The sequence below is a fragment of the Schistocerca cancellata genome, chromosome 2 (assembly GCF_023864275.1).
Source record: "Schistocerca cancellata isolate TAMUIC-IGC-003103 chromosome 2, iqSchCanc2.1, whole genome shotgun sequence".
In the NCBI taxonomy this organism is placed as follows: domain Eukaryota; kingdom Metazoa; phylum Arthropoda; class Insecta; order Orthoptera; family Acrididae; genus Schistocerca; species Schistocerca cancellata.
Window position 1 is genome coordinate 482,694,552 of NC_064627.1, and position 22,327 is coordinate 482,716,878.

Sequence of the window (22,327 nt, forward strand, 5' to 3'; positions counted from 1 at the left end):
ACTATCAGTTTAATAAGTCACAGCTGCAAAATACTAACGCGAATTCTTTACAGACGAATGGAAAAACTGATAGAATCTGACCTCGGGGAAGATCAGTTTGGATTCCGTACAAATGTTGGAAGACGTGAGGCAATACTGACCCTACGACTTATCTTAGAAGAAAGATTAAGGAAAGGCAAACCTACGTTTCTAGCATTTGTAGACTTAGAGAAAGCTTTTGACAATGTTGATTGGAATACTCTCTTTCAAATTCGGAAGGTGGCAGGGGTAAAATACAGGGAGCGAAAGGCTATTTACAATTTGTACAGAAACCAGATGGCAGTTATAAGAGTCGAGGGGCATGAAAGGGAAGCAGTGGTTGGGAAGGGAGTGAGACAGGGTTGTAGCCTCCCCCAATGTTATTCAATCTGTATATTGAACAAGCAGTAAAGGAAACAAAAGAAAACTTCAGAGTAGGTATTAAAATCCATGGAGAAGAAATAAAAACTTTGAGGTTCACCGATGATATTGTAGTTCTGTCAGAGACAGCAAAGGACTTGGAAGAGCAGTTGAACGGAATGGACAGTGTCTTGAAAGGAGGATATAAAATGAACATCAACAAAAGCAAAATGAGGATAATGGAACGTAGTCGAAGTTGGGTGATGCTGAGGGACTTAGATTAGGAAATGAGACACTTAAAATAGTAAAGGAGTTTTGCTATTTGGGGAGCAAAATAACTGATGATGGTCGAAGTAGAGAGGATATAAAATGTAGACTGGCAATGGCAGGGAAAGCGTTCTGAAGAAGAGAAATTTGTTAACATCGAGTATAGATTTAAGCGTCAGGAAGTCATTTCTGAAAGTATTTGTATGGAGTGTAGCCATGAATGGAAGTGAAACATGGACGGTAAACAGTTTGGACAGGAAGAGAATAGAAGCTTTCGAAATGTGGTGCTACAGAAGAATGCTGAAGATTAGATGGGTAGATCACATAACTAATGAGGAGGTATTGAATAGAATTGGGGAGAAGAGGAGTTTGTGGCACAAGTTGACTAGAAGAAGGGACCGTTTGGTAGGACATGTTCTGAGGCATCAAGGGATCACAAATTTAGCATTGGAGGGTGATGTGGAGGGTAAAAATCATAGAGGGAGACCAAGAGATGAATACACTAAGCAGATTCAGAAGGATGTAGGTTGCAGTAAGTACTGGGAGATGAAGAAGCTTGCACAGGATAGAGTAGCATGGAGAGCTGCATCAAACCAGTCTCAGGACTGAAGACCAGAACAACAACAAATACAACTCTACCACCCCTCCCTTCACCTATGACTAGAAAATAAATATCTACAAAGTATAAATAATATACTCATAATATCTCATTACAAATGATATTTGGTGATGATTATTTCTACATTGACTGTCCACAGGTCTTTTCCATCGTGGAATAGCGTCAAGTGGAGCAGCCCTTAATCCATGGGCATTTGATAAAAATGCAGCAGATAGAACTTTCCGTTATGTTTCATACTTAGGATATAATGCAGAAAGCACTTCAGATCTTATGGACTTTCTTATGAATGTTGAAGCAACTGAACTGGTAAAAGCAAAGTCTCCAGCTCTCTCTGATGAGGTAGGATCCCAGCTGTTTTTTAATGCAAAAATAGATATATTGTCTTGCAGAACGTCCATGACTGATATTATTATTCTAACTAATCTATTGCCAAATAAAACTTTCATCATTCCACAGTTGTCAAAGTAATTTGTCTGGTAATAAAATGGTTGAAACTTTTTTTTGTAATATTTGTAAAATAAGTATTGGTAGCTCAGTTCCAGCTACATAAAACTCTCTTAGCTGACTAAAGTAAATTACTTCCACATAATGAAATGAATGTGTAGGGATGCATTTCTGAATTTGGAAAGACTTTGGGGTTTTCTGTTGCCCTAAAAGCAATTGTCATATTTCTCATAGTACTTGCAACATATTAAATGATCTGGATCTCTTTAAGATGAGAAAGATATAAGTTAGCTTGCTTTTGGTTATGTTGATATCTTCAGAAACACAAAATCTCAGCTCACCTGCACCTAACTTCACCAGTCATATTGCAGTCATCAGTGGAGACTTTCATCATCCAAAAATCAACTGGGAAAATTACAGTTTTCTTAGTGGTGTGCATGATAAGACATCCTGTGAAATATTACTAAATCCCTTCTCTGAAAGGCAGTGCCCACACACTCATGTATGAGACAGGAACTGGTATTGAGGGAACCAAAACAAAAGCTGAAATGCTTAATTCCATTTTCAAATGTTCCTTTACAAAGGAAAACCCAGAAGAATTGCCTCAATTTAATCATCATGCCACTGCAATTACGAGTGAAATAAATGTTAGTGCCAGTGATGTTGAGAAACATCTGAAATTGTTAAAACTGAACAAACCTCCAAAGCCTGATGGAATCCCTGTCAGATTCTATAATGAATTTGTAGCTGAGTTAGCTGTCCTAACTAGAATCCGTCTTAGATCCCTTGAATGAAAGACTGGTAAGAGGCACAAAATGTAGCTGAAGTGATCCACAAAACTACCATTCAATATCCTTGACATCGCTTTGTCATCAAAACTTGGAACATATTCTAAGCACAAACATAATGAGGTACCTCAGACAGAACAACCTCCTCCCTGCCAGCGAGCATGGATCCTGAAAACATCAATCATGTGAAACGAAACCCGCACTTTTCTCACATGATGTTCTAAAAACTTTGGATTAAGCCAGTCAGGTGGATGCAGTATTTCTTGATTTCAGAAAAGTATTTGAGTCAATGCCACATCTACACTTACTGTCACAAATGTGATCATATGGCATATAAGCAAAATTTGTGATTGTATTTGGGATTTTTTAATAGTGAGGATGCAACATGTTATCTTGGATGGAGAGTCATTGTCAAATGTAGAAGTGACTTCAGGTATGCCACAAGGAAATGTGTTGAGACTCTTGCTGTTCATGTTGTACATTAATGACAATGTCAATAGTGATCTCAGACTTTTTTCAGATGACACAGGTATCTTTAGTGAAGTACTATCTGAAAGAAGCTGCATAAATATTTGGTCAGACTTTGATAAGATTTAAATGTGGTATAAAGACTGCCAAATCACTTTTCTAGGCTCCTTTAAATGTTAAGGAATATAAAAGTATACAGTTCACAAAATAAAAAAAATATATTATCCTATTATTATAATACAGTCAGTCACAGTTGGAATTGGTCAACTCCTGCAAATACCTAGCTGTGAAAGTTGGCACAGATATGAAATGGAATGTTCACGTAGGCTCATCTGTGGATGAATCAGGCAGTAGACTTTGGTTATTGGTAGAAAACTGGTAAAATTGTTACTAAATAATCTATTAACAGTCTTATCATTTTTCCTTTTGTCATTATGTGTTCATTATTTCGTTTTTCCTGTCACTTACTGAGCACTAACGGCATGTTCACTCAAATTCATATTTTATATATTTCAGATTTACTTTTACACATTTGTTGGGATACCAGCAATTGTAGTTGATGCAGAGGGTACCCCTCTTTTCACATTTCTCATGTAGATCTTACAATTATCACTATTACTTTTTAAAGAAACTGAGACATAATTACACAAATAATATTCATTTAGCGCCTTCTTGATAGAAAAAAAACTAATATTTGTTATTCAGCGGCTTTTAACCTTTATTCTCTTGACATCAGGAAATATAAATGACTTATGCACTGTTTAGGAAGTTATTTCTTTCCATTGTGATAAAAAGCAGTCAATATTTTAGAATGGTTCAAATAAAATGAAGAACTCTATAATAATAGTAATAATTACAATACTTTATTCAACATCAAATTATCCATTGCATATGCATAGAAGCATGTTACAATTCTTGATACATAGCACAATAATACATTCTTTTGAAGTGATTAAATTACAAATAAAATGGTTTTCTTAACACTATCTACATATTTTTTGAAGCACTTCTTAATCTGTATGTAAGTATGGTATTCTTCTACTGTGTAAGAGGGATTTTGTAACAGGAATTTCACTAGCTAAAAATTTAAGCTTCACTGTGGGTAGGGTCATAAATTTACTGGACAGTGCATTGTCTAACTTTAAACCTACATATTGTGGATTCTTTCCATAGACTGGTGTTCTGTGGCTGCTGACATAAAATTTTTCTTTATTTCTGGTACTGTACTGACACAAACCAGAACAGATCTTGGCCTGCAATCTTTTAACAAGTCATAGGGCTTTTACATTGTACATGCTTACTACAGTTAGCACATCAGTTTTTGGAAAGAAGCCTTGGCATGATTCCTTATACACTCCTGAAAATTGAAATAAGAACACCGTGAATTCATTGTCCCAGGAAGGGGAAACTTTATTGACACATTCCTGGGGTCAGATACATCACATGATCACACTGACAGAACCACATGCACATAGACACAGGCAACAGAGCATGCACAATGTCGGCACTAGTACAGTGTATATCCACCTTTCGCAGCAATGCAGGCTGCTATTCTCCCATGGAGACGATCGTAGAGATGCTGGATGTAGACCTGTGGAACGGCTTGCCATGCCATTTCCACCTGGCACCTCAGTTGGACCAGCCTTCGTGCTGGACGTGCAGACAGCGTGAGACGACGCTTCATCCAGTCCCAAACATGCTCAATGGGGGACAGATCCGGAGATCTTGCTGGCCAGGGTAGTTGACTTACACCTTCTAGAGCACGTTGGGTGGCACGGGATACATGCGGACGTGCATTGTCCTGTTGGAACAGCAAGTTCCCTTGCCGGTCTAGGAATGGTAGAACGATGGGTTCGATGACGGTTTGGATGTACCGTGCACTATTCAGTGTCCCCTCGACGATCACCAGTGGTGTACGGCCAGTGTAGGAGATCGCTCCCCACACCATGATGCCGGGTGTTGGCCCTGTGTGCCTCGGTTGTTTGCAGTCCTGATTGTGGCGCTCACCTGCACGGCGCCAAACACGCATACGACCATCATTGGCACCAAGGCAGAAGCGACTCTCATCGCTGAAGACGACACGTCTCCATTCGTCCCTCCATTCACGCCTGTCGCGACACCACTGGAGGCGGGCTGCATGCACGATGTTGGGGCGTGAGCGGAAGACGGCCTAATGGTGTGCGGGACCGTAGCCCAGCTTCATGGAGACGGTTGCGAATGGTCCTCGCCGATACCCCAGGAGCAACAGTGTCCCTAATTTGCTGGGAAGTAGCGGTGCGGCCCCCTACGGCACTGCGTAGGATCCTATGGTCTTGGCGTGCATCCGTGCGTCGCTGCGGTCCGGTCCCAGGTCGACGGGCACGTGCACCTTCCGCCGACCACTGGCGACAACATCGATGTACTGTGGAGACCTCACACCCCACGGGTTGAGCAATTCGGCGGTACGTCCACCCGGCCTCCCGCATGCCCACTATACGCCCTCGCTCAAAGTCCGTCAACTGCACATACGGTTCACGTCCACGCTGTCGCGGCATGCTACCAGTGTTAAAGACTGCGATGGAGCTCCGTATGCCACGGCAAACTGGCTGACACTGACGGCGGCGGTGCACAAATGCTGCGCAGCTAGCGCCATTCGACGGCCAACACCGTGGTCCCTGGTGTGTCTGCTGTGCCGTGCGTGTGATCATTGCTTGTACAGCCCTCTCGCAGTGTCCGGAGCAAGTATGGTGGGTCTGACACACCGGTGTCAATGTGTTCTTTTTTCCATTTCCAGGAGTGTATTTTGCTACACAGGTGAATCTCATAGCCCTATTTTGGGGTAGCAATATCTTATTTAGATTTGCTTTGGTTGTTACTCCACAAATATCTATTTCATAATTCAGACAAGAGGAAAAGACAGCATGGTATGCAGTCTTTAGGACAACAGGGCCTTGCAGAACTTGCTCATCATATTAATTGCAAATATATTCTTAGACAATTCACATGCAATAATGTCAACATGTGTGTCCCATTTTAGGTTTCATTGAATTGTTAGACAAGGAATTTTGCACTAAACTCTTTTTATACTAATTTATTGCCTATGTATATTTTAATTTCATCATTAAAAGTACTGTTGTTAAACTCCATGATATGTGTTTTACTATTGCTTACATTTAAGTGGTTTTCATTAAAGTACCGAACAGTTTCATTTGTCACGTTATATCAGTGGTTCTCTACTTCATTAAATGATTCCATTTTACATGCAATGGATGTATCATCTGCATACAGAACTATTTTGGAACTCTGAGTGCAATATCATATGTCATTTACATAAATTAAAAACAGAAAAGGACCCAATACTGAGCCCTGGGGCACTCCATATTTTGTCCTAGCAATTTTGGATTTGTGAACACAACTTGCAGTTTTAAGCAGTACAAACTGTTTTTGATTACTCATGTAAGGTTGTATTAATAAGCAGTGCCTCTGATACCAATGTTCCACAGCTTATCTAATAGGATACTGGCATTCAGACAGTCAAAAGCTTTCATAAATTTGAGGTATATACATACAACATGTTGCTTGTTCTCAGTGCCACTTATTATCTCTTCAATTAACTGAACAATTTTGATACCTTAATTCTGAGGTCATCATGCCCTGTGGAACTGGAAGATTTTTGAGAGCTAATGATGTTAATTATTTATTTGCACTTTGTGGAGGCTAGATATAAGCTATGATCAGATGGACTGCCTTTAAAATTACACTGTAGGTTATTATGTTTGTCACTGACAGCATCATCTTCTAAAGAACAATATTCATTGAATATAATCAGCAGTTTCAAGCTGATCTTCTTCTAGCATCCCATTGTGGTCAATAATAAAGTCCATAAAAGATTTGTCTCTGCCTGTTCTGAAACTGTTTATCACTCCCCAGACACCAGTAGTAACATTGTGTGAAGCCTGAAGCTTGTTTGCTACATAGTTGCTCCTGGTCTTTTTGTTGTTGTTGTTGTTGTTGTTGTTGTCTTCAGTCCTGAGACTGGTTTGATGCAGCTCTCCATGCTACTCTATCCTCTACAAGCTTCTTCATCTCTCAGTAATTACTGCAACCTACATCCATCTGAATCTGCTTAGTGTATTCATCTCTTGGTCTCCCTCTAGCTGGTCTTTTTAAAGAAATCTTTATTGGATTCTTGATAAATTCTGGTCTCCTTTAGCTTTAGATGTTGTTCATTATTGAACATTGCATGATTGTAATTTTACCCTTGCTTCAATGACATCATTATTTATCCAGATACTTTTTTTGTATTTTTAGTTTGTTTAACAACTGAGCATGTGCCATCAAAACAGTAGTAGAAGTCAGCAGCAAAGGTATCATTGGAATAACACCATCATATGTGTGCTAGCATGCACTTCAATTTGTTGACATTATCATTATACATAATTATTTTGCTTAAATATAGTTCCTTTTTAGTGATAAAGGGCATCTCATTTGTCTCCAATTGAAGCTGTACTGCATGGTGATCAGAGAGGGCTAGGTTTAGAAGAAATTCACTGTAGGAAAGATGGTTCATGTTTGCTATTACATTATCCAGATATGTTTTGCTGCTGGATAACATAATAACAAACATGATCCATCTTTCCTACAGTTCGCCTGTTCTAAAACTAGCCATATCTGACCACCATGCAATAGAGCTTCAATAAAGTCTATAACTGCAATAAACATCTCTGCACTTACACTGCATTCTGAAACATGTTGGGAATGTATCATGGGACTAATACAATCAAAACCCTTAATATTTATATTAGTATTTTTTTTCTAATGTTACTTATGTTTGCAGCCCTTGACAAAATTTTTCTACAGCTGTTTATTTGTATCCAACTGAATATGTAACTTGGTTCATTGGTTTTACATAAGTTATATCATTTGAAAAATTCAGAATCATTTTGTGAGGGACTGAAGTTAATGTAACATCTTTCCACATTAATTTCTCATCAGGTTTACAAGCACAGTGTTTATCAAAATATCAGTTAGCAGAGGGAGGCACACAAAGAGGATGGAGAGGAGGTGATAAGATGAGGGGCCAGAAACTATTGGGTGGAGATTGTAGGGGCAGTAGGTTGCCATAGGCTGAGAGGCCAGAATAATTTCTGGAGTGGAGAATGTGTTGTAAGGATAACTCCCACCTGTGCGGTTCATAAAAGTGGAAATCAAGCATATTATGTTCTGCAGTATTTAGTGGCATAGGGTGGTGTACTTTGCTTCTGGCCACAGTTTGGCAATGGCCATTCATCCTGATGGAGAGTTGGTTGGCAGACATACCTATGTAAGAAAAACTGTGCAGCTCGGCTGGTACACAACATGACTGCTTTCACAGGCAGCCCTGCCTTTGAAGTGGTAAGATAAGCCTATGAGAGGACTGGAATAGGAAGGGCTGGTAAGATGGATTGGAAAGGTCTTGAACCTAGGACATTGTGGAGGTTGGTTGGGAGCTGGAACACCACATTAGCAGGGCTGAGAAGGATCTTGGGTAGGATGTCCTTCATTTTTCAGGGCATGATGATAGCTAATCAAAGCTCTGATGAAGACTTTAGTGCAGTTACTTCAATTCAGGGTGGTTTTGGGTGACAAAGGGGGCATTCTTTTGTAGCTGGCTCTTGGAGATGATTGGCGGATTAAAGGTGCGTGGGGAAACAGCACATGTCTGTGCATGTCTTTGCACGCCTGTATGCATTTTTACTTATCTTTTTTCGTTATCCAGCTCCTCCCAAGCAACTAACACCTTTATTTCATTTCCTACCCATTTCCTAAGGCATTCCCATTTTCCCAATGCCATTACTGCCACATTGGTCCCCTGCTCTATCTTTGTGCACCAGTTCAGAAAGATCTCTCTTTCCTTGGCTAAAATCCCACCCCACATCCTGTTCCTTAAATGCTGCTTAAACCATAGAATCCTGCGCAATGGCCTAACCATAAAAGTTCCTTTCTCCAGATCAGACTCGTCCTTTCAGAATGGCATCCACCTTTTCAGAATCCACCAAACTCTATCCCTTACATACTGCAAAAACACATGCACAAGCATCCCAGAACCTCCTCTGCTCCCTCTGCAAGATAATGCTACTCTGCAATCCCTATTCCATACATCACATTTCTGAAACTGAGTCCATTGCTCTCCAGCACCTGGAAGAGCTTTCCAGACATCACCTCCGTAAGTTACCCAACATGCTGACATCCTACTGCTGCCATGGGGCACCACTATCCAGTCCTCATCCTAATCAAAGTGCTTCTCCTTGTCAACCTCTCATAGCACCCAGACCCTGCCTGACAGACCTTTTCAACATGGCACGTCCCCCAAGACTCCCTACCATCATTCCAAATCTAGAGTCCAAACAATCTTGGAATATTGTTGTTAATCTTTCCACCAAATTCCTCAGCCCCACAGAAGTTTCAGTCCTATCCAAAGGACTCACTTTTAGCACTACACCCGTATTTAACCATACTGGACTTGTCAAAGATGTACTCTCCTTCTCATCCCTGTAATGGAAAAATTTCTTTGCCACTAATTTCTCCAACCAAATCCAACCTAATTCCAACATTGAACCCAGCCTCTCCCAGATCACGTCACCATCCTCCAAGTGTAATCCTCCCCCACTTCCACCTAACCTGCTCCAGACCACTTTCCAGGAATTCCTTGACTCAAAATTGGCCTCATCATCCTTCCCAAGGAACCTTCCTCAGAACACCAACCTTTCAGCAGAGGAAAGGACATGCATTCACAGTCTGACCTAATAATTCTTCCTACTGACAAAGGCTCCACTACTGTCATGATGCATCAAGTGACTACCAGGAAGAAGGGCTCTGCTAATTGTCAGACCCTTCCACCTATAAACTCTGCCTTAGTGATCCCATCCCAGGAGTACAACATAAACTCCAATCCCTGTTTAAAGCCTTGGGCCCTTTCCAGAACCTCTCCCCTGACCCCAGTTCCCTCATCACCCTTGCGACACCCTGCACAAGTACTTTCTACATACTCCCCAAAATTCACAAACCCAACACCTTGGTTGCCCCATTGTAGCTGGTTATTGTGCCCCCATGGAAAAGATTTCAGCTCTCACTGACCAACACCGCCAATCAATTGCCTGTAATCTAGCCTCCCATGTTAAAGGTACCAACTACTTCCTTCACCAACTCTCAGCCATCTTGACACCTTTACCTCCTGTTTCCCTATTGGATCACCTTAATGCCACTTCCCTATGCATCAACATCCCACATGCCCATGGTCTTGCCACAACTGAACACTACCTCTTCCAATGTTCTTCAGACTCCAAACCCACTACCTCATCCCTCTTTCACCTAACTGACTTTATCCTAACATATAACTACATCTCCTTTGAAGGGAAGCTATACAAACAAATGCATGGCACAGCCTTGGGTACCTGCAAGACCCTCCTATGCCTACCTGTTTATTAGCTACCTGGAGGAAAATTTCGTAGCATCCCAGAACCCCAAACCCTGCCTGGTTCAGGTTCATTGATGATTTCTTCATGATCTGGACTCAAGACTAAGACAGCTTATTCTCATTCCTCCACAACCTACTGATCAATTCACTTGGTCCTTCTCTACCCAGCATGCCAACTCCTTATATGTTGTTATTGTCCTCTCTGGTTGTTCCATCCACACCTCTGACCACATTAAACCCACAAACCACCAACAATACCAACATTTTGACAGCTGCCAACCTTTCCATTCAAAACATCCCACCCATACAACCTTGTTTCCCAGTGATGGCATACCTACAGCAACAAGAACTCTCTTTCCAAGTATACTGTATGTTTCACCAAGGCCTTTACAGACAGGCCCTATCCTTCACACCTAGTCTGCAAACAGATTTCCTGTGCTATTTCCTTACATGCCCCCAGTCCTCCCACCAGTCTCAAGAGTCAGCTACAAAACAGTGCCCCTTTGTCACCCAGTACTGCCCCAGACTGGAACAACTGAACCACGTCCTTCATCTGTGTTTTGATTGTCTATCGTCATGCCCTGAAATGAGGGACATCCTACCCAAGATCCTTCTCACATCTTCTAAGGTAGTGTTCCATTGCCCACCCAACCTCCACAACATCCTAGTCCATCCCCATGCCACTCCCCAACTAAATCCTCTGCCCCATGTATGATATCCCTGTGAAAGACCTAGGTGCAAGACTTGCCCAATCCACCTGCCCAGCACTTCCTGTTCCAGTCCTGTTACCGGTTTATCTTACATCATCAAAAGCCAGGCCACCTGTGAAAGCACCCATGTTGTGTACCAGCTCTGCTACAACCATTGCACAGCTTTTTTATTGTGGCCAAGAGCAAAGTAGACCACCCTGTGGCACAACAGGCAGCTGAACATAACATGCTTTATTTCAAAGGCTGAGTCACAATCCAGACCATCTGGATCATTCCCTCAACCACTGGTTTTCTGAACTGTGCAGTTGGGAGTTATCCTTACAACAAAGTCTCTGAACAGAAATTATTCCAGCCTCAACCTAAAATAATCTACTGTCTCTACACGTTCCACCAAACAGTTTCCACACCCCCTTTCCTATCACCTCCTCCATATTCACATCCCCTTACCTTCTTTATGTGCCACCCTCTGCTGATACACTCACCTCTTCCCAGCTACTATTCCTCTTCATTCCACTTTCCCTCACACCCCTTTCCCTACCTCCCTGCCCCACAGCATCCTGACACTGCACCTGGTGGTAGTTTTGTCATTCCTTGTTCATGCTCCATTCTTCTCTTCCACAACCTACAACCTGCTATCCCTTTCCCCTTCCTTGCCCCCTCAAGATTGCTTCTTCCTTTCAATGAGGCAGCGGCATTCTGGTCCGAGCCCCCAGAGATGGTAGTCGTGTGTACGAGAGGTGTGCTTTATTGTGTGAATGAATGTGTGTGTGTTTCTTTTTCTGAAGAAGGCTTTGGCTGAAACCTAAATGTATAACAGTCTTTTTGTTATTCCTGTCTGCAACTCAGTGAGTCATATTTATGATGAGCAGCAATCTGTCTGTTTCCTTACATTGTTGATATTCCAACCTGGAGTTCCCATTGTTTGAAAATTTTATGACTCATACAATCAGTACCTGTTGTCTAGTTGTGCATATGGAGAAAATTTTGGTCTCAGCTCAAAAAGTTTTCAGAAATATGTGGTGTATTACAGGACCGTACAGGTTTCATGATGTGTGTGTGGGTGCCACATGTGGAACCAGAAAATGATGGTGCCTTCCTGACTGAGGAACCATGGGTTATTATGTCTGAAGGACGCTATAATCAAGTACCTTATCTAACTGGCATCACAAGTTATGAGTTACTCAGCAGAACACAAGGTATGACCTCAAAATATATTTATTCCTGTGAAGCTTATGTGTTGTTTCAATAGCAGTCACCAAAGTGAGAGCAGGTACCAACTAGGTCAGCTAAGAAGAGCATTCTTTGCAAACACAACTTGTTTTGTTCTTCATTTTACATGCTCCTGTAAACAAGTAAACCATAAGTGTCTATGTATTTGTCTTGTGTAGTGTTTGTAATTTTGTGAGTGTTACTGTTGATTGGGTGTAGTAGAGTAATAATTAGGAGCAACATAGCAGCAGTATTTAGACTAGCAACTACCCAACTTACAGTATATTTCTTGTTGCATCGCGGAACAAAGTTAAAGACTGATAAGGACTGAGCCTGTTGTAAACACAACAGAATAATGGGGGAAACTGAGCACTACCTGGAGACAGTTGGGAGCTGAGTTGAATGTGGTTGACTGACTTCAGGGTGCTTTCCTGATCTGCAGTCATGCTGAGACACCTGCAGCAAAAACTGTGGTAGCTCTTCCCTTGAGGATTCTCATGTCATATCACCCTCTGGCCATCCCACACTCACTTGAGTGTTAACAGCAAACCTCTGGGTGGGAGGTGTAATAACTTCAAGTTGAACAAATATATTTCAAGGAAGATGCAATACATGAAAGTGACAGATCAAGTAAACAGAGTAAGACGTGTGTACACTTTAACAGTCAAATCATAACTGAGTCCAAGTCTAGCGGCCGCTGGCTGGCTGGCTGCTTAGGTGGCTGCTGCATGGCTGGCAGACAGCGCCGCATGTAGAGGATGCGCGTAACTGTGCGGCGGCACTTTGGAAGATTGGTGAGTCACAACAGAAGGCAAAGTGGGTACTGGCGGCAATCTTACCATGCCTCGTTATAGACCCCACATGCTCCAGCTGACAGTGCTCTACTTTCCTCTTCCCTGCCCTGTCCCAGTGTTGTGCCAGCCTTGTGATACTTCATGAAGTTTTACATATTGCTGAGAATTTCTCTGAGACAGTAAAGGATGCCTCATATTTTGGGCCTTGGTATGATCATATGATGTTCCTGAAGGTTCTGGACAAGTGCAGAGAGTGTGTTTGCTGGACACGGAGATGTGAAATGTAAGATGGGAGATCGAGCCCATCAGGAAAATAGCAGGCATGTCAGGAAGGCAAGTGTGCATTGTGGTTGATGGATGTAGAGAGCATCAGACAGTGGCTGTTTAATGCACTGGATACAGCCAGTTACAAGTTTGCAAAGTGTGGCCCATATCAGCGCAAATGGTGCTTCCTCGATTGCAACAGAGAATGACTAAGTTGGTGAAGGCAGCTAACCTCTCACATTGGGTGAAATCTGAGCTAGCATTTTGCAGCATTTTTCTCAGAACTGATTGCAGTCCTTGGTTTGGAGCTCAACAGAAAGCTTAAACAAAATGTTCAGGCAAAACTATGACACTGTAGGAATTTTGGGTATAAAACTGATGGACAGGCATTTTCCTAAATTGCTTCAGGCAAATGCCAGGATGGTTCTTTCAAATGGCCACAGTGACTTCCTTCCCCAGCCTTCCTTAACTTGAAGGGACTAGACTTCACTGTTTGGTCCCCTACCCCAAATTAACCAACCTGCCTTAAAAGGTTCCAGAACGAGTTTTACCTTCGACAGGACTTGGACCAGATTAATTTAGCACATAAGCCACATGTTAAGCACATCAGACCAGAAATGTCTGGGCATTCCTTACCTCAGTGAACAAGCAGCTTCAACCAAGGTGCACATGTCTCTCTCAGCTCTTCCATTTTGCTGTGATGTTTATACGAAGCATCTATTTTTTGATGGGTTATGCCATTTTCACTCACAATATACTTGAGTCAGTACTGATACACTCCAGTCCATTATTTTTAATTTTCTCTCTCAGCTTTTGCAATAAAGTTCTTGATCAAACCTTTAACTTCATGCCTCTGTTCATAAAGAATACTTTGAAATAATCTGAGTAGTCATCCTACAAAAGCAAAATGTATCTCACTCTTCCAAGTGAATGCATTTCCATCAGTCTGCAGATGTTTGCATGAAGCAACTCAAGTGGGCATTGATGGAGAAAGGAAAAAAAATGTTGTTTATCTGACAAACACTCTTCACAAGTGACAAAGTCATCAGTGAAGTCCACTACTTTATGTGACAATAATTCTTTTGCATGCACAATGCTATGATGGCAGAACTTTTTATGTCAGAGGCTCAAATTTTCAACATAATTAGACAAATTTACCTGACCACTATCAATATTGAGTGATGAAAGGTCACTAGTGTCATTACTGTCAACCACAGACTGCATTTTATCTGCAGACATCAGAGTAACCATTGATGGTTCTTACTGCACTCTGTTTAGGGAAAATAACATATGATACATTTTACTGACCTATTGAATAATGCCTGAACTTCACTTCTACTGTTCAAGGATTTGTATTTTTCCTTCTTTGGCACTAAACAGGTACCTTCATCCAACACAGCTCCTACACAAAACAGATTTAATTTCAGTTCAGGCACCAAAAAACAGTCCACTAAAGTACTGTTTTGATAAATTTAACCCCATTCCCTGCATACAGTTCCACAGTATCACACCCAGCCTCATGAAGAAGTTTACCATCACCCACAGTAACTTTCATTGAGCTTTGCACATGGTCCAGTTTCTTAAACAATTCTCTTTTATTGCACATATGCTCACTAGCACCTTATTTATGAACTAGACTGTTACTCATAATAACACCAAAAAGCTCTGCCACTGTATTGAAAAACAGACATAAGCACATGGGGCCGTAACATTTAATCAGGCACAGTAAATAAAGCTTTATTATAAGTAAGCTTGTACTAAGTTTATTTAAAAAGTAATAGCTTACATTCAATGGCTGATAACAATAACACACACTGAGAATAAGAAAAAAAACCAAAGCAGTTTACAAACAAAAGTTAACTCAAACCAAAGAGAAACAGCGGTGCTGCCTTAAAATGACATTAACATTTTACCACTAACAAGAACACTGAAACCTTTAATAGGAAGCTTGAAAAACACACTAATATCTATGTTTAATGAGTAATCTGTACTAAACTAACTGTTATTTCACTCTAAATAATTTATCTTTTTGAGAGCACAAAAATTTGCACATCTCATCTGGTACAGAGCTGTTCATTGAGCATTGGTATGAGCAGAAAGTCACCCTGTGTTAGAAGTACGACTAGACTGCGCTATTTCAACAGTGTGTTGCTGTTTTTTTTTAAGGTTGTTATACTACATTTTCAGAAGAAAAATGGGAACTTGGAAGAATAGTTATTCCACACAATGTGCTGAAAACTCTGGTAAACACCCTAAGATCAGAAATGGTGGACACTCTACACACAGGAATTTAACATGCCCGCATCTCGTGGTCGTGCGGTAGCATTCTCGCTTCCCACGACCGGGTTCCCGGGTTCGATTCCCGGCGGGGTCAGGGATTTTCTCTGCCTCGTGATGGCTGGGTGTTGTGTGCTGTCCTTAGGTTAGTTAGGTTTAAGTAGTTCTAAGTTCTACGGGACTGATGACCATAGCAGTTAAGTCGCATAGTGCTCAGAACCATTTGAACCATTTTTAATTTGACATGTCTGAAAGTGCCAATGATATTTTTTTGACAGTAGCACCATTGCAGAAACAGTAAACATACATCATAAATGCACATTCTTCATTAGTGTAGATGTGCAGCATTTTAGTCAGAATGATTACCAACACAGTTAATAGATGCTTCTCTCTGATACACTTTCAGTCCCTTGCGTAACTTCACTAACAGCACCCCATGGCCAACTGCACATTCAGTGAGCTAGTTTATTTATATATTTATTTATTGCCCTCTGAATCTATACTGTACATGACATGCACATGGTGATGCACAAACATACATTTGATGTTGGACATTATGATAATTTGCTGGCATGAAGTAATATGCTGAAAGTTTACACCAACATGAGTTTACATACATATTTTCTGAGAAGTTATGAACACACTAATTTATGAACACACAAATTACTTACTCAGTTACACATTTGTATTTTAGTGCTGTATTCCTGTCACACATGTACACAACAGTACCTGGTTGGATATTCTTTCTGCACTTAATTTGCTTAGTAGCAGATGATATGGATGCAAGACTTTTACACATACTTGTGTTAATGCTTTACTCTTTACGGAATTCTTTGCTGCAATTTGTTTCATGTTTCTTTCCACCCATGTGGAGCAGAAATTCACTTACACTGTAGAAACAATGGTCAAGTAGAAATGATTTTAATTTTTTATTAAATACAGTCAGGGACTTACTGTTTTTTACTTCTGATGGCAGGCAGTGGTATATTTTAATACCTTTGTTAAAGGGAGAGTTTTTAAATGCAGAGGTGTGCATTTCTTTATCATGGAATTTCATTTTCTGCCTAGTATCATAGTCATGGACGTTTACATTTTTATTAAATTTTGTAATATTACTTTTTACAAATTTGCATAGTTCTAGTATGTAGAGGATGCCAAGGGACAGGATGAGCAACTTTTGGAAGAGAGGTGTGCAGCTATCAGTCAGTTTTGCCTTATTCATTATTCTTATATCTCTCCTTTGGGTGAGGAGAATGTTTGGGCTATGTGTAGAATCTCCCCACAATATAATACCATACTGCATTACACTGTGGAATTGTGCATAGTAGGCTGTGTGACCAGTTTCTGGGCTTGTGCAGTATGTGAGGATTCATAGAGCATAGCACACTTTGTTTAGCTTACTATTAGTTTTATTAATGTGTGTTTTCCATTTTAGATTGTCCTGGATGCATAGGCCTAGAAATTGGCAGTAAGACATTCTTATCAAAGAGATAAGTTGGGCTAGAGTAAAACATCAAAGAGGATGTGTAGGTAAAACATATACACAGGCACCATTATCCCAAAACAAATGCACATTAAATGTGTTCTGTCTCAAAATACATTTCAAATAAGGTGTCCGTCCATCTGAAGTTTTTGCTTTGAATGAGGGTTACGTCATATCTTTGAACATGACCATTCCTCCTGGGACTCCCTGTATACTTTTGTTCCTGTGTGTTTAAAACTATTTTGAATCTTGAATAGTCATGTCAATTTTACATCTACATTATTTCTGTTTCTAGTTTTATGTGTATTCTGTAAGGGAAAGTGTTTATTGTGAAAAGAAGATATGTTTTAATACAAAGGGGAAGCACAGTGAAAATGTTTATATATTTTAAGTGCTTTTAACATGAATCTCAGCATGTAAATCCTGTAATTGCTCTTATAGCTTTCTTGACACTTCGGTATATAACTGTTTGGTTTGGCTGTTCCAAGTCAGTTTGGGATTCTTGTGGATTCCAAGAAGTTTAACAGAATTACATTTGCATTTAGTAGTTTCCATTTACTGTTGTCTAGTGTAAGGTTCTTATTGTGGGAAAATATGGCAGACTTTTCAAGCACTGATTCTGTTTTTTCTTCTCCTCCTCCAAGTTCTTATCCACAGTAATCAGCGTGGTGTCATCAGCATACATTATGGACTTAGATAAGTCATTCATGTGCACCATGAAATGGAAAGGTTCAAGCACAAAGCCTTGAGGCACACCTTTAACAACTGGTGGACCATGTGACTGACATTTATTTACCATGAGAACCTGAGGTCTGTTAGTCCAAGTATGATCTACACTGTCCAGTTACATTAATGTGGCCAACTGTCAAAAGCCTGAATAACCACCTTTTGCAATGCAGATCACTGTGAGACATGCAGAAAGAGAGTTTGTGAGGTTCTGAAAGATACCAACAAGGATATGGAGCCAGTGCTGTGACCATCTGAGCTACGTTTCTCAGTTGAGGATCCATGGCATGAGCAGCCCGATCGAGGTGGTCCCACAGATTCTCAATTGAGTTTAAATGTGAGCAGTTTTGTGGCCAGAAAAGTAAGGTAAACTAATCCTGGTGTTCTTTGAACCATGCATGTTCAGTGAGAGCTGTATAACATGTTGCATTGTCCTTCCAGTAGATACTATCATGCTGAGGGAAAAAAATGGTCCAAATGGCTCTAAGCACTATGGGACTTAACATCTGAGACCATCAGTCTCCTAGAATTAGAACTACGTAAACCTAACTAACCTAAGGACATCACACACATCCATCCCCTATGCAGGATTCGAACCTGCGACTGTAGCAGCAGTGCGATTCCAGACTGAAGCACCTAGAACTGCTCAGTCACAGCAGCTGGCTCATGCTGAGGAGAAACAAACTGCAAGTATGGGTGTACATGGTCCCCAAGGGCAGATGCTTACTTATGTTGATCCATCGTGCCTTCCAGAATGACAACATCACCAAGGGAATTCATGGAAACATTCCCAGACCATAAAACTCCCTCTTCCATCCTAGACCCTTCCAATGATTGTGGCAGAGTATTTGCTTTCAAGCTTTTCATGCCCAATGGAGCATAAAACATGATCATCTGAAAAGGCCATCTTTGCCACTCAGTGTATGTCCAGTTGCAATATTTTCATGCAAATTCCAGCCTTTGATAGAGATGAAAAGCAGTCAGTGAACCAGGCACCTGCTGTGAAGCAACATTCATTGAACAAGAATTGAAGAGATGCTGTTGGTAGACCTTTGGTTCATCTGGACAGTAAGCTGTTTAACAGTTGTACTTCTATTTGCCTGTACATGTCTTTACACTCATCACTGAGCCACATTATCTATGGCCCATGATGCACCACAGCTGCCTCAGTGCCAGTTTTGGATAACACCATTTTGCCATGTGCAGTACATTTTTATAACAGTGGCACACAAGTTTATAAACTTAACCATTTTAGAAATGCTCCTACCCTTGGACAGAAAGCCAGTGATCATGTCCTTTTGGATGTCAGATAAATTGCTTTGTTTCTGTGGCATTACAACAATGACTGCGCTGTTTTGCAACCCCCACCCCTTCTCTCCCCGACACACTTTACATATACCCCACTGCTAGTGCTGGCACCTGCCATCTGTGAGTGGTTATTTCACATTGATGCCAGTCACAGGGAGTAGTCACATTAATGTGACTTGAAAGTGTGTTAGTGCCAGTCCATTATACTTGGTACTGTAGCACTATAGCTTACACATGAGTATTTTCTGTGGCACAGTGAGATCTAGAAGTAAGACACATGTGAAGGAATTGTCTGAAAACCATCAAGAATATCTGCAACAAGCATTTGTACTGCATTTACTGTAGACAAACCTGCCCTAAAACCAAAGAATGAAGAGGAAATCAAATTGTGATAGTCAAAATAGTTGCAAAAAAGACAGCAGAAATTGATTCCCTGTTCCTTGTCCTCCTAAAATCATTCAGTATAATTCCACCCCCTTGTCTAATGGACGTTGATTGAATGATTCATCTGATTTATTTTTTCATTGATAGAACAGTATGCATCATATGGACATCACCAAGCAATCTGTTGTACAATTTTATTCCGTAGTATAATGTACTACCTTGAGATTTGATTGGTTTCTTATGTTTGGATGTAAACAGTGGATTTGGTTCCATGGTCATGTACTGTGCTGTTTGTGGTGTACTGATTAAAATTTTTTCTTATATAAAGTTGTGATTGAGGTATTCACACAGAACTGTCAGACTTTTTCTTATATACTCCCTTTGTCATAAAAGTTCCAGGACAGGTCTTTTTAAAAAATAGAAAATTTCACTTACCAAGTAATGACCATAACTCATATTGAAGCAGTCCCCTCAACTATATACACACACAGTAACCAACATTTCCAGAGGTCTTGGAAGCAAGCCAGAAATTTTTAAACTGTGATGCTTGTAAGCTCATTCATCAGAGCCCACTGGATGTCTGTGATATTTTGATGAAGCTTTACTTTCAGTCGCCTTTTCACTCATGTAAATAAGAAAACAGTCACAAGAGATCAGGCAAATATTGCAGATGTGTGATGGCAATAACACAGTGTCTGGCCAGATACTCTGTAACAGATAAGCAGGATAGGTTCTTTCACCGTTGTGCAGTTAGCACCAGTCCTGAGAATGCCACAAATGGGGGCAGTAATGCTGAATTGCTTCTCACAAATGTTTCAAGATTTGATGTAAGGAGTTTGGTTCAATGTTTGACTTTGAGGAACATTCTCATCATGAACCAATCCTTTACTATCAAAGTATGTTATAAATATTGTCCTTATTCTCAAAGGTTGTCATTTGACTTTATTCAAGGCTGATAATCCACGACTCTGCCATTCAGCACTTTGACACTTCATGTTATGGTCATACTAGTAACAACTTTCATCCTCAGCAATATCTTTGACAGAAAAGTGGGATCACATGTGGCTCTGTGCAGTAGATCAGCAGAAATTCTTCATCTTACCTCTTTCTGTTTGTCTGTTAGTGTGTGAGGGACAAGTTTCTATATCCATAAATCTTTGCATAAAATCTTATGACACACATCATGATTCAAATTAAGTTCTTCTGATATTGCACACACAATTTTATGACAGTTTTCTAGGAATAACTGCCTTACATGCTCCATATTTGCATTGGTACATGCTGTAGGTGGGTGACCAGTTCTTGGATCACCTTGCACAGAATCTCTGCCTTCGCAAAACTTTTTGTGCCACTCAAAAATAGGACTTCTTGAAAGCGCCTCTCTTGCTTATGCTTACTTAATCATTGCCCACATTTCACTGGGGGTTTTCCTGAGCTTAACACAGAACTTAATGTTCACTCTTTGCTCACAATCAGGATATGTTGTGTCACTGTACTAGTGCACCAAGAACCCAAACAGAGTGTTGCTAAGCACAGGCCTGCCACCTAGTAAGTTTGTCGAGAACAATGGTCAAGGTCATTTCAAGGATGCACGCATACCAGGTAACATGAAAACAATATTTGTTCCTTTTAGTATTACAAATTCAGAAATAAAAAATCTGGTCCTGGAACTTTTCTGACAAAGGGAGTACATTATGTAGTGATAGGTGTACTCACACAGGACTGTCAGAATTTCTAGCTTTATGAATAATTCTTTGCAGTGTTCCCTGTTACTGCCATTCATACAAGTCTTTCCTGTATCTTGAAAACAGTTTTTATCTTCACAGCACTTAATCCCCAAAAATTTATCCCATAATTGAGGGTAGAATGGATATATCCAAAGTAGGCTACTTTGAGGAATGAGATACTGCACACTGGTGCAAGGTTTTGCATGCTGAGGGTAAAAGGCTCACATGGTCTGTCAATTCCAACTGACAGTCTACATTCCTCCCCAAGAATATGGTATCAGTTACACTATCTATTACATCATTGTTTAGTTTCAGTGTAGTATCATTGTTTTTTTTTTTTTAGTCAGAAGTTTATAAAGTTTTTCTTTTTCACATTTAAAGTTACTGTATTGTGCAATGACCAGTTGTGAACATCTCTGAGAGCTCCATTGCATTTGTCTGTTAACTGTATTGAATTTTTGTCTGTAATCACTACAGTACTGTCATCAGCAAACAGTATCTTTTTCTACATACCTGACACACTGTGTGAAATCATTTACATATATACAAGGAAGAGATCTGGGTCCAATAAACTTCCCTGGGGAACATCTATATTAATATATCTCTAGTCTGATAAGTCTTTCCTTTTCATCCCATCCGATAAGTCTCCCCAGACCCAGAGTCCTTTCTGCCAGAAGAAAAAGCCACTGTCTCTGAAAGCTTGCGTAAGTAAAAGCCTTTATTTTACATGTGTGTCCTCCTACCACCACTTGGTGAGTAGATCTTTTATCTATCAATTTGTTTTTAATTGGTATTTCCAGGTAAAATAGTGTATGGAATATCAGGCCAGTTTTATAGTTATATTGTAGAGTTTGTTTTGAACAGGACAGATTGTTTCATTCTCACTGGAGAGAAATCTTCAGATGTAGAAGTAGCTTAAGGATGTGCCCCAAAAAAGTTTCATAGGAAGATGGCTGTTTACTATAACTTACTGCGTATAAACATGTGGCAATTTCTGCTGTAGTTTGATTATATGATTGTTGAATGATCACTGGAAATGGTCACAT

General features: G+C 40.4%; 1 protein-coding gene across 1 annotated transcript in view; it reads left to right on the plus strand.

Moving 5' to 3' along the window:
- LOC126146334 (esterase FE4-like) overlaps positions 1–22,327 on the plus strand; it is a 79,925-nt gene that overhangs the window by 37,270 nt on the left and 20,328 nt on the right. Inside the window, exons 6-7 of the mRNA XM_049915613.1 lie at positions 1,404–1,603; positions 12,140–12,305. Coding sequence (XP_049771570.1) covers positions 1,404–1,603; positions 12,140–12,305 — 366 coding nt within the window. The remainder of the gene's footprint in view (positions 1–1,403; positions 1,604–12,139; positions 12,306–22,327) is intronic.